The sequence below is a fragment of the Aethalodelphis obliquidens genome, unplaced genomic scaffold (assembly GCF_003676395.1).
Source record: "Aethalodelphis obliquidens isolate GAN/ISIS:26980383/991018 unplaced genomic scaffold, ASM367639v1 scaffold32, whole genome shotgun sequence".
Classification (NCBI taxonomy): Eukaryota; Metazoa; Chordata; class Mammalia; order Artiodactyla; family Delphinidae; genus Aethalodelphis; species Aethalodelphis obliquidens.
This window is the reverse complement of record NW_020837976.1, coordinates 5,396,584-5,410,287: the sequence shown is the minus strand read 5'-3', so window position 1 is coordinate 5,410,287 and position 13,704 is coordinate 5,396,584. Positions and strand designations below refer to the sequence as shown.

At 39.1% G+C, this 13,704-nt stretch overlaps 1 protein-coding gene across 5 annotated transcripts in view; it reads left to right on the top strand.

Moving 5' to 3' along the window:
- Positions 1 to 8,837: 8,837 nt before the first annotated feature.
- Positions 8,838 to 13,704, top strand: part of SS18 (SS18 subunit of BAF chromatin remodeling complex) — a 76,270-nt gene continuing 71,403 nt past the window's right edge. Inside the window, exons 1-2 of one of the 5 annotated variants that reach the window (XM_027127644.1) lie at positions 8,838 to 8,856; positions 12,377 to 12,453. In XM_027127644.1, coding sequence (XP_026983445.1) covers positions 12,377 to 12,453 — 77 coding nt within the window. In that variant the 5' untranslated portion in view covers positions 8,838 to 8,856. Of the gene's footprint in view, positions 8,857 to 9,169; positions 9,454 to 12,376; positions 12,454 to 13,704 lie in introns of those variants that run through there. The other 4 variants (XM_027127647.1, XM_027127648.1, XM_027127645.1 and 1 more) reach the window with 4 other exon arrangements.

Here is a 13,704-nt window from a genome sequence, read left to right as displayed (position 1 = left end):
AAAAACACAAAACAAAACAAAACTAGTTTCCTGATCTGTAAAACAAGGGTAATAATACTTACTTCATAATCTTGTTGTGAAGAGCAAATAATGTGTTAGTGCACATAGGGCAGTGCCTGACACAGATAAGCACTTGAAAAATGTTAACTACTGTTACTAATCATTGAGTTAACTAAAAAGTTAAGATTATTCTGTAAGAGAGAAATTAGGAAAGTAAAAAAATGTAGCATGAACCCATTTATATATTTTTAATATGTATATATGTATAAATATACATTTGTAAGTATACAGACAAAAAAGAGTGAAAGAACATACACCAATTTGACAAAAGTGGTTTTCTTTGCAGGAGGCCAGGGATTGGAAGGAGAATGGGGAGACATGGTAAGGAAAGAGAAGTTACTGTTCTAAACTTCATATGTATAACTGTATTATTTAAAAAATTTTACAGCAAGCATAGTTTATACTTAAACAATAAAAACAACATTGAGAAAGTTTAATGCTTAGAGGCTTCCAGCAATGACAGCCTTGATGGTTTGAGCCAAATATCCTATTGAGAACAATTAGAAATATTGAACAAAGTATTTTTTTTAAATTATGTATGCTGACTCCAACTAGGGTTTGTGGTGCCAAGATTCAGAAGAGAAGGAAAACTCGTAGAGAGTAAGCCTAGCATCTTCCCTTGGAGGTATTTGCCTATTTCCAAAGCACTCACTAGGTGAGAAGGAGACCTTTGATAAACAAAAACTGGAGTTCAAAGTCTGTCAGGGTATAGAGGTCATGAAAAACACCTAGGCTTTTGTTTGGGACTCAGGGGGCCACAGCCCCGAAGTAAGAGTGAAACAAAAATAGACCTGTTCTCACAGGGACCTACGTTGAGCTTTGAATCATCTCAATCCATGATTGGAATAAAGCAGTGTTTCTCAGACTGTGGTTCAGAGATCTTGGAGGTACCCAGAAAACTTTCAAGGGATTCACAATGTCAAGCCTATAGTGAAAACACTAAAACAGTATTTGCCCTTTCACGGAGTGGATATTTACATTCACAGTGCAAAAGAAATGGGTAAAACTGCTAGAGCCTTAGAATAAATCAAGGCAGTAGTACCAAACTGTGCTAGTAAACATTGTATTTTTTACCACTAAGCACCTATGGAAAAAAATGCCAATTTCATTTTAGAGTATCATTGAATAAGCAGTAAATTATTAATTTTATTAAATCTTGTCTCTTGAGTACCTGTCTTTTTAATATTCAGAATGACATAATGGGCAGTACTCATAAAGCACCTCTGCTGCCTCCAAAGTAAGATAGTTAGCTTGAGAAAAAGCACTTTTTAAAATATTTGAGTTGCTAACCGAACCAGCCCCCTTTCTTGTTGGACACCATTTATACTTGAAAGAATGACTGACACACTGTGGTTATTCAGAGTTATAATTTGGGCAGGCATTTCTTGAAAATGAACAAAATTAGCCTGTCATTTCAAAAAAACAACAGTATGTGTTTCAAAAGATAAATTTCAAGCTTTTAAGCAAAAATTAGAATTTTGGAAGACTTGTATACATCACCATGAACTTGACAACCTTCCCATAATTAAAAACTTTACTGGGACTTCCCTGGTGGCGCAGTGGTTAAGAATCCGCCTGCCAATGCAGGGGACACGGGTTCGATCCCTGGTCCGGGAGGATCCCACATGGCGCAGAGCACTAAGCCTGTGTGCCACAACTACTGAGCCTGTGCTCTAGAGCCCACGAGCCACAACTATTGAGCCCGTGTGCCACAACTACTGAAGCCTGCGCACCTAGAGCCTGTGCTCTGCAACAAGAGAAGCCACCACGATGAGAAGCCTGCGCACCTCAACGAAAGAGTAGCTGCCGCTCGCCACAACTAGAGAAAGCCTGTGCGCAGAAGCGAAGACCCAACACAGCCCAAAATAAGTAAATAAAATAAATTTTTAAAAAATTAAAAACTTTACCGGGACTTCCCTGGTGGCACAGTGGTTAAGAATCTGCCTGCCAATGCAGAGGATACAGGCTTGAACCCTGGTCCAGGAAGATCCCACATGCCATGGAGTAACTAAGCCCCAGCACCACAACTACTGAGCCTGTGCTCTAGAGCCCGTGAGCCACAACTACTGAGCCCATGTACCGCAACTACTGAAGCCCACGTGCCTAGAGCCCACGCTCCTCAACAAGAGAAGCCACTGAAAGGAGAAGCCCGCGCACCACAATGACGAGTAGCCCGCGCTTGCCGCAACTAGAGAAAGCCTGCGCACACCAACAAAGACCCAACACAGCCATAAATAAATAAATAAATAAATAAAATTTATTTAAAAAAAAAAAAGACATTCAAATTGCTGTAGACCAATGGATTTTAATGTAATAATCAAAGTTCACTCACAGGATTCTAAATTGTGTTTCAACCAACTTTAAGAAACTATCACCTTTTGAGCACTGGTCTAGTATCAAAGGAGACCCAATGATTGAAATTCACTGAATGATTGATGTACAGTGATTTAAAAAGGCTATAAAAAATACTCCTCTATTTTCTAATACATATCTTTGTGAGTTTTTTCCCTGTATTTCAACCAAAATAACATATTGCAACAGTTTGCATGTAGAAAGAGATATAAGAATACAACTATATTTTATTAAGCCAGACATGAATGAGATTTACAATCTCATTCTTCTCACTAATTTTCCCAATTTGGGAAAATATAGTTTTTTTAATAGAAATATATAAAACATACATATCAATATGTAATGAGTTTACTATTTTAAATGAATTAATAAGTAAAATGTTTTAATTTCTTATACGATCAATATTGATAGATATAACCCACATAAACAAAAGCTCTTTGAGATCTTCAGTAATTTTTAAGAGGGTAAAGTGTTCTTAAGGCCAAAAAGTTGGGAAGCACTGGGATAAAGCATTGCTAGTGCCCCTAGATGATTAGCTACCTGCCAGAAGCAAAAGTAAATCCTTTGTAGAGGAAGATAAGATCATGTAGAAGCTCAAATAATTACTACACTTTCTCATTTGCAATATCATGTACTCAATCAAAAATAACTGGGCACACACAAAAAATGGTGTGACCAAAGAACAAGAGAAACAGCAGACAATATAGCATCTAGATAATGGATTTATCAGATGCAGATTTTTAAAACAAATAAGATAATTATATTCAAGGGGTTAAAGACAAGATCAAGATTTTCAGCAGGGACTAGAACTATCAATAAAGCACATATTGGAAACTGTAGAAATGAAAACTAACTACATACATTAATTGAGATTAAAAGTTCAATAAATGGATTTAAAATCAGCGTAGATATAGTTGAAGAGAGAAGTGGAGAACTAGAAGATAGTTTTATATGTATATAAAATCTCCATATCTTGGAAATTCAAAGTTTTCTCTGTGAATTACTAGTAAGAATGATTAAAAATAAAAACTAATGAATAAAGATGTAAAAAAAAAGTAATATAAAATAAAAACTAATGGATGCACCGAAAAAAGAAAAAAACCCCTCCATATCAAAGCAGAGAGAGGTAAAAGGATAGAGAACACTGAAAAGGAATTTAAAACGTTTTGGATATGCTGAAAAGCCTAATGTTTGTATAGTTTCAGTACCAGAACAATAGCAGATAGAAAAATAGGGCAGAAACACGTAAAGATAGTTTGTTTAGAAATTTTCAAAACTGACAAAAGAATCAAGCAACAGATTCAGGAAAAACTATTAACAACAAGCAGGATAAATGAAAGAAATTCAGCTTAGAAAACCCATAATAAACCTGCATGTATGTATTGGCCACTTCGTTACTGTGAAGTCTTTAAATCTTTTGTCCATTTTTGTTAATAGGGTTGTTTGTCTTCTTACTGAGTTGTAAGGGTTCTTTAAATATTCTAGATACAGGTTCTTTGTTTTCATACATTTTCTCATGGAGTATAACTTGCCTTTTCTTATAATCCTTTGAAGAGCAGATTTTTAAATTTTATTGAAATCCAATTTATCAATCTTTCTCTTATGCTTCTTGCTTTTGGTTATGTCTAAGAAATATTTAACCTAAGGTCATGAAGATTTTCTCCAGTTTTTTGTTTCAGAAGTTTTATAGTTTTATTTTTTACATTTAAGTTCACAATCTCTTTCAAGTTAACTTTTGTGTCTATGTGAGGAAAAGGTCAAAGTTCATTTTTAAAAACATGGATGAAACATGGATTGTTGTTTCAAAACAATCTTTTCTCTATTGAATTACCTTGGCATCTGTATTAGTTTCCTATAGCTGCCATCATAAATTCCCACAAACCTGGTGGCTTAAAACAGAAATTTATTCTGTCACAATTCTGGAGGCCAGAAGGCTGAAATCATGGTGTCTACAGGACTGCACTATAATATTATGCTATTATTTTTCTTTTATAGAAAATATACAATAAATGTGATTGATAAGTTAGCTTAGTATATAATTAGGACAGTAGTTTGTAACGTATTGAATAACATCAATATTTTAGTGCACATTGCATAATTCAACCATCAATGTTAGATGGGGAATAAACATTGTATTAGTTTCCTATTGCTACTTGAACAAATTATCACAAACGTAAAGCTTAAAACAACACAAATTTATTACTTTACAGTTTTAGAGGTCAGATGTCCAAAAGGGTCTCACTGGGCTATAATTAAGGTGTCGGCAGGGTTTTGTTACTTCTGGAGGCTCTAGGGGAGAATCTGCTTCCTTGCCTTTTCCAGCATCTCGAGGTCACCCACATTCCTTGGCTTATGAACCCCTTCTATCTTCAAAGCCAGCAATGTCCAGTCAATTCTTTCTCAAGGTGCCATCTCTCTGATTACGACTCTTCAGCCTCACTGTTCTCCTTTTAGAGATATCTGTGATTACACTGGGCTCACTCAAATAATTCAGGTTAATCTTTGTATTTTAAGGTCAGCTGGTAAACCACTTTAATTCCATCTGGAAACTGAATTCCATGTTGCCATGTAACCTATCATATTCACAGGTTCTGAAGACTGGGAAGTAGTCATCTTTGTGAGGATGAAATTATTGTGCCTATCATACCCATTCATAGGGAAAGTAGCTATGAATTCATAGGGAAATTATAAATCCTATAAATTGTGAAGTAGTTCAACAGTTATATTCTTTTACTAAAGGTAAAGTAACTGCACATCATGCACAAGGTCAGGAAACATGTTAAACAGGAAAAAAAAAATCATATGATCTCTAAATTATTGCCAGAAACTATCTCAAGGATAGACTACCAAGTATTTTGGACCATTTCTAGCCTTGAAGTATGTATTTCTCTTCTTATTAGATTATTAAATACAAATCTTATCCTTGTTTAGTAATTTACAATATCACGTGTTTCTGCATATTTTACCTGTTAAAATTGACACAGTCTTAAAGAATCTAAGGTAAGACTATCACTTAGCACAGTGGCTGTGCATAATAAATACTAACTAAATAATTAAACAATTTATTATTTCTAATAGCCTTTTAAATAGGGCGGCTGTTTTTTAGAAAGGTGAATGAGATACAGAAATGCCCTGTCCAGTATCATACCACAGGTGGACGAACTGGGAACTCCAAACTTGGGCATCCATCACAGTGAGTTACGATTGCATAGAGCTTCCCATAGAAACTAAGTTTTTTGAAGCAATACTTTCTTATAACATTAAATCCCCAAATATAATTGATTCAGCTCCTTCTTAATTCATTAAATATTTGATACTATAAGAAGAAATGGAAATGCGCCAGAGAGGCCTAAGTTATAGTCTACTTTGAATGAAATCTTCTGGAGTATTGAAAATAAAGTCTTTTATGAAGAATTGGGAAAGGTGATTTGTTCTTGCCTGGAATAGTGATTATATATATAGATGTATGCTCTTCATCTTATAGTCTTGAAATCTGTGGAAGCCACAACTCAAAATGACTCATCAAATGCCATGGTGACAGTAAGCAGAGAAATATTTTGAAAGATATGACCTGAGGGGTTTTGCTCTGAGCCCAATTACAAGCAGACAGGCTTGGTCTGTGCCTTCCCAATGTATTATAAGAATTTATGGCAGCACTGGGGCTTAAAATATCAGCTAATTTGATAGTACAGAGATTCTACTAATTATAAAACAATAAGTATTAAAGAAATGTTTGTACAAAAGTAATCTCAATTATCTGCAAATTCATGATTTCTTCTGTGGATTGAGGTAATTTTAATGCCATGATTATATAGTTTCACTAAATATTGAGCATATTCCTACAGCACTTCAAGCTATCACTTCAGTGAAATACATTTAAGGAATTCAGATTCATGTAAAACAAATAAAAAATTGAAGCATATTTGAAAATCAAGCATGGATAATTTCCTTATTACCTTTTTTTGGTTTGTACTACATTCATTAGTGTGAATAATCAACACTTAATTGTTCATCCAGATTATTTTATTTACTCTGAGCTATTGTATATTCTAAAAAACCTTTCACATCTTCATTATGTGATCTCAATTCCTTTTTCAGATGTCTCAATCCAAGAACAATTTAAATAATGGGACTGATTTTTCTGGTTGGGGAGATGGTTGCCTGGGTAGCTCATTTTTAAGTTCCCAGAGTCATTTCTCAAACTTGGGCCAACTGCTCGTATTCATTCTCTGTTTTCTCCTTAACTAAATGCTGGGGACTCTATTCTTTTCTTTCCAGCTCTGATACCACTCAATCTGTACCTTGGGATTCCTCTCTCTTAATGGCGAAGTGAGACAGGATTTACTAGATGCTTCTATCTTTTTTCTAACTCAGGGCGTTTTACAGGTACAAAGACTCCAAAATTCTAAGAAAGTTCCTCCAGGCTACAACGTTCCATAAGGAACGTTCTATTCACTTTCTGAATTTTCCACTTTTCCAGGTCAAGCTGATTGATTGGTTTACAGTGGACGCTTAAGAGTAAGATAAAGTCCCTTTTAAAAAGTGTCTTCTCAAAAAAAAAAAAAGTGTCTTCTCTTGGGGAGATCATATGTATTTTTGGATGGATCTTTACACCAGTGCTACCCCTCTGATTTCATGTGATGGACACATAGAAAATACTGGTATTTTTATGGCACACATGGTATCAGAGAAAACTGTGGTCCATGCCTAGAGGCTCGGGGGTGCCCTAGGCTCTAGCATGCTACTCTGAAGGAATAAACACCTTAAGCAGATCTCTTACCCATTCTGTTGATTTCCTTTCCTGCTGTTGGGAAACTGTAATTTAGACAAAAAATGTACCCATCTCTGGGTACCTCCTTGGAATAGGAGTCCCCTTGGCACATTTTTTTTTTTTCTGGGATATAGTAATTCAGACAGTGTTCCTACTGGTTCATGTCATTCTTCTAAAATTTCTGTGCTATCTGCCTAGCAGACAGAACTGAAGCAGTAAGAGTATTTTTCATTTCTCCTACTGAAATATTGTTTTTAACTACTAAGGCACGTTTGTGTAAACATCAAGACAAGATGATGGCAGCCAGGCTTTCATCTTGAAAGACTTAGTGATGGATTTCGTTTCTGTTCTGAATTCAATAGGTATAGGTTTTCTAAATTGATGTGTTACATTATGTCCAAATATTTTTGTATTTTGTATTTTTGTCAAGGCTTAGGGTAGTGAAAGACAATTAAATTCCTAAGAGTAACTCCTATTTGTAGGAGTACAAATCATCTTACTTTTATTCTTAGGATGGCTTGAGCCTTTTCATCCTTTAGGCCTCAGTTTAAATATAACCGAGGGGACTTCCCACCCTAACCCACACGAGTGCCTCTGTCACTCTCTCTCAGTTCCCTGTTTGCTAGTCTTTCTTAGTACTTTAATTTTTTTTTTAGCTGTGCCATGTGGCATGTGGGATCTTATTTCCCCAACCAGGAATAGAACCCGTGCCCCTTGCAGTGGAAGGGCAGAATCCTCACTACTGGACCACCAAGGAAGTCCCTGTTAGTGCTTTACATACGTACATATTTGTTTACTTGTTTCTGGTCTCTCAACTCTATCACAGCTGTATCCTAGGTGCCTAGCATAAAGCCTAGCACATAAAATGCACCCAAATTTGCTGAATGAATGAAACTCATGACCTTTTTGTGAAGAGCATTTATTTGAAACATAAATTTTAAAATATGAAAATTTCCTTTATTTTTTCCGATATAGTTTATACATAAACTAAGGGATTGATTTTTGAGCCTCATTAATGTTGGGTAGGATTGATTTTTGAGCCTCATTAATGTTGGGTAACACTTTTAAACTTTTCCTTTGTGTTACATGAAAGTCTAAATTTACACCATAGTAGTAAACCCCACACCAACACATTACACACATTTGCCCATGTCCCTTACAAAATTTGAAAGCTATGGCTTTTTGCCTCACACTGATTGGAAGCCTGGTAGCTTGGGCCTAATTTACAAGCCACTAAATATTGCAAAAGAAAAGAGCAAGGGTGCCCTATTTCAAAAGTTAATTCCGAAGATGCAAGTCAGATGAAATCGACCCACATTTCTAACAAGGGTTTATCCTAAGAGGTGAACTCTTCAACTGTGGCCTTTCCAGCCAACTTGGCCGACTGCCCCGAGTGCAGGACACAGCCTTCGTTTCCCGATTTTGAGTCGCGCTTACTTTCCAATTGTTAAGAACGACTGTGTGTGCGCGCGAGACCGTGGACTCGGAGGTGCGCACTGGGGGCGTAGCTGAACCATTCAAACCAGCGAATCCGCGTTCCCCTCGTCCTCCCAACTCTGCCTCATCTTGGCAGATGCCCCACGGGTTGGCACGAACTCCCGGGTCCTGACTTCCCTCCTCCCATCTCCGGGGTACCCGGACAGCTCGGGGAGGCCACTTCTTCCCCGGAGGGGGTAAGGATGAAGTTGGAAAAACTAAACGCGGTCTACAGCAGAGCGCCGAAACGGAGGCTGAGGGACGCTCCAGCACGCGGAGCGGGAGGAAAGCGGCCCCGCGCGAAAGAGGCGGGCCGGCTCGGGCGCTCGCATTTCCTGTGACAGGGGCTGCCCTAGCCGCTCCCTCTCCCGCGGCGGCGGGACCATTTCCTGAATCGCTGAAACGGAGGGAGGGCTGGGGTGCGGCCCTACCACAAGCGCAGGGGGCCGGGGGGTGGCGCGGAAGGAAAGGCGGAGGAACGGGAGGGCGATCAAGAGCAGGGAAGTTCTGCCGGGGCTGTGGTTCCAAAGTACCGCGCAGAAACTGGACTAGTACGGGCCAGAGTTCCCCGTCCAGGCTGGGCCGGCCGGCTGCCCGTCGGGAGCTGGAGCATCCCCCCTCCCCGCGCTCTCAACGTGGTTCGGCCCGAGAGACCGGCGTCTTTCCCCCAGTTTGCCGTTCACCCGGAGCGCTTGGGACTTGCCGATAGTGGTGACGGCGGCAACATGTCCGTGGCGTTCGCGGCCCCGAGGCAGCGCGGCAAGGGGGAGATCACTCCCGCTGCGATTCAGAAGGTGAAACCGCGTGGGGTCGGAGATGCCAGGCCCTGCCCGCGTTTGGGAGGGACCCGGGGGCCGGGCCGGGAGTCGGCCGGGCTGGGGGCGGAGGCGGGCCTGCTGGGAGGCGGGTGGGTGTGGGAACCCGAGCCGCGGGCTGCGCCCGAGTGGGTGGCGGAAGGGGGCGAACCAGTTCTCTCGAGGAGTCCCGCGCGCGTTTGGGCTCCTTCCTACAGGCACAAAAGCCCAAGCAACTGGCGCCTGATTTCTCTAGGGATGGGGCGGTGTTCGCGCGGCGGGGCGCGTGCACCCGGCGGTGGCGGCCGCGCGAGGAAGGGCTGTTTTCCGCGGCCCGCGCCCCCCCGCGCGTCGCTCCGGAGTTACTTTGGCGTCGCCCCGCCCCGCGCGCCGAGGCGGCTCTGTGCAGACCTCACCTAGGGTCGCCGGGGGCCCGAGGGGAAGCCGGAGCGTTGCTGTCTCTCCGCGCAGAGCTGCAAACTCCGGCCGAGTTGGGGAGCTCTCACCAGAATTTGGGGGACGCGCCAGGGAACCTTAGTCGAGGCTCAGGGGCGGGCGAGGGAGAACCCTCTGGATTTCGGGGTTCTCTCGGAGTCCCTCCTCCCTTCCGGATGCACCCCTTACCTCTACAGCTGTAGCGAATACTCATTGATCGCCTACAGCAGGCGCTGAGGCTGCAGTGGTGAGCATGGTCCTTGCCTTCACGGAGCTTACAGTCGAGTAGTGGAGACAGTCTGATTCTCGTGACCAATTGCAGAAGTAGTGATAAATACACAGGGAGCTGTGCTGTCGTTGCTGTTACTTGCCAGTTGGGGACACAAAGATTCTTTATTCTCTACCCCTTGTTGCCTATGAGCAAGGCAGCGTTCTGAGTTTTAGTTAACCGACTTTGAAAAGTTACTTAGAAAATTTTGCAGTTTACCTTAAATATTTCGGTTTTGTTTTATGCACCGGAACTAAGGTGAAAATTGAAGAGAAGTCAACTTCTGGTACTACTCAGGATACAATCCTACGCCCGGTAGATTACGTTAATTGGCTTCTGTTGACTCTCAGGTTCTTTGTAGTGTGGCATTTGACATTTGCCCAACTGTTGCTTTATTTTTATGAACAAACCGGCTTGGTAGTGCCTGAAAATGCAGTGCTTTTCGTGTAGCGTACTGGGCTAAGTCTGCGGCCTGGCAAACAGCTTCAAGTACACATAGGCAAAACGTGTCTCTGGAAGGCTTCGCTTTTTATTTTTGGCCTGTAGAAAAGTTCTGAGTTTTTCTTTTTTTTTTTCTGTATAAAGAGTTTTTCTTACATACATCTAAAGATATTTATCATGGGTGATTAATTCAGGAGATGCTGATCAGTTAAAGTTTTCATCCTCAGCTGAGGAGAGAAAAAGGATTCCAAATTAAGTGCCTCATTCTATAGTGTGAGGGATTGATGTTAGGTATGAGACAAATATTCTAATGGTGAAGTTTATTAGGTTGAAGAATCCGAGAAGATAGGTTGTGAAATCGTTAGAGTGGAGATTGTATTAACACATTTTAAAGACAACTTTTTTGGCATCTGATGATTAAGAAGAAAACTGCATTTTTTAGAAGGGCATGTTAATATTTTTTTCCAGCGATATGAATCATATGCACAGTATTTTTTTCTGCATATGATTCATATGCAGAAAAGTCATACTGTTCAATGGATTTTCGTGTTTAGTTAAAAGAATTACATTAACTCAATTATTGAGAAAGAGTGGTTATGCTATTATACTTCATGCTTTCGTTGAATCCTGGAAGGGTGGGGCAGTTTTAGGAGGAACATCTACTCCTGTCACTTGATAAATCTGAGACCCTGAAATTTTAAGTTGTTTTCACAGGGTAGCAAAGCTGGCACTAAAACTAACTGGCCTTTTAATTGCTACATCAGTGCTTTTTCCTCAGTGCCACTTTGCTTAGATGAATTATTTAACCCTTAAAGCTAGTTTTGCTTTGAATTGTTATAAGATGATAGTATGATAAATTGATATGCTTCTTACTTTTAAACTTTTGGTACAACTAAATTATAAGGTAGGCTCATAGAGTCTGCGATAAATATTACAGTACTTACCTAGAAATTATTGTAATTATTGCATATTTGGAGAATCACAAAACCATGCTGTATAAAACTTGGAAACTAGCCAGCTATCTCCTTAAGCCTCCTGAGTTGAAGTTTTCATGAGCTTATTCTGGATAAAGACAGATTTTTTTTTCACTAAGACAAAGCATTACAATGATGCAAAGCCAACTTGGACTCTTAACTTTCAGTCTTTATTGTTTGTTTTTTTTGGCTGTACCCCACGGCTTGGGGGCTCTTAGCTCCCCTGCCAGGGATTGAACCTGTGCTCTCTGCAGTGGAAGCTCAGAGTCCTAACCACTGGACCATCAGGGAATTCCCTCTTAACTTTTAGTCTTAATAAGGCTAAAACTTCTATTCAGATAGTAGAGGTAATTAAATGTTTGAACAGAAAAGAAACTCCAAATTTTCTGTGCTGAGCTTCAGGTAATAATTCAGAGGGAGAATAATTGAAATAGAAATATTAGGGAATTCCCTGGTGGTCCAATGGTTAAGACTCCATGCTTCCACTGCAGGGGATGCGGGTTCGATCCCTGGTCAGGGAATAAAATCCTGCAAGCCGGGCGGCACTGCCAAAAAAAAAAAAAAAAAAAAAAAATTAAAAAAAGGGAGAAAAAAAAAAAAAAAAAAAAAAAAAAAAAAATTAAAAAATGTTGATTAAACATGATAACATTTCAGAGGTATAAAATAAGATCTTTTGTGCTGAGCTATATACTATGTATAAAAAAAGTCCTGTGAATTCAGTTCCTGTAGAGATAAATGTTTCTAGAAATCTGAATTTTTTATTAATTGTTGCACTAGATTTACAATAAACTTTTTCTCATTTCAGATGTTGGATGAAAATAACCATCTTATTCAGTGTATAATGGATTATCAGAATAAAGGAAAGACCTCAGAGTGTTCTCAGTAAGATTGATATGAATTTTTTTGTATTTGTCTTTCTGTGTTGGTTAATTTTTTACTTTTCTTTTTAAGAACAGCTTTATTGAGATGTAATTCACATACCATATAATTCATCTATTTTAAAGTGTACAATTCAGTGGTTTTTAGTATATTCATAGAGTTGTACTATTACTTTAATCAATTTTAGAACATTTTCATCATTCCCAAAAGAAACCGTATCCCATTAGCAGTCACTCCCTGTTCTCACTTCCCAATCCCACACCCCTTGTTAATCACTAATTTGTTTTCTGTTTGTGTAGATTTGCTTATTGTGGACACTTCATATTAATGGATTCATTCAATACATGGTTTTTTTTGACCGACTTCTTTCCCTTAGCATAGTGTTTTCAAGATTCATCCATGTTGAAGCTTGTATCAGTATTTCCTTCCTTTTTATTGCTGAATAATCTTCCATGGCTATACCACGTTTTATTTATTCATCAGTGATGTTGTTTGGGTTGGTTCCAATTCTTGACTATGATGAATAATGCTGTTGTGAACATTCGTGTGCAATTTTTTGGGTGACTTTTCTTGATTTTTTATAAAAAAATTTGTTCTTTGGGATGGAGTGGATATCAGTGTTTTTCTAATACTTCTTATCCTGCATTATAAAATAATGACTTCAAATTTGCATAGTCTGATTTGTGGAAAAGTTAGATCTTCACATTTATAAGGTATTTAGTTACATCCATGTACAATTGACTCTTGAACAACATGGGTTTAAACTACACAGGTGCACTTCCATGTGGATTTTTTTCAGTAAAGATGTACTGCAGTGCTACATGATCTGCGGTTGGTTGAATATGTGGATGCGGAACCATGGATACTGGGGGCAGACTGTAGAGTTATACTCAGATTTTCAACTGCGCCGGGCTCAGTCCCTCCTACCACTGTGTGCAAAGGTCAGCTGTATGTGGTTGAGAACGCAAAGTTTATGTCTAGTACAGAATTGATTACCACTCATAAGAACCGAACTTCTTACTCTGAAGTGATGATGCGTCTGAAGTAAACGGTATCCCCTAATAGAATCTGGTATAGTGGAACAAATTGAATATTTTATCAAAAGTCTCTAGAACAACACTATCAGTAGGAATATATTGGGAGCCACATAAGTAATTCTACATTTGCTATTAGGCACATTAAACCAGTAAAAAGAAACATGAAATTAATTTTTATAATATATTTTATTTAACTTACTAATTCTAAAATAATATC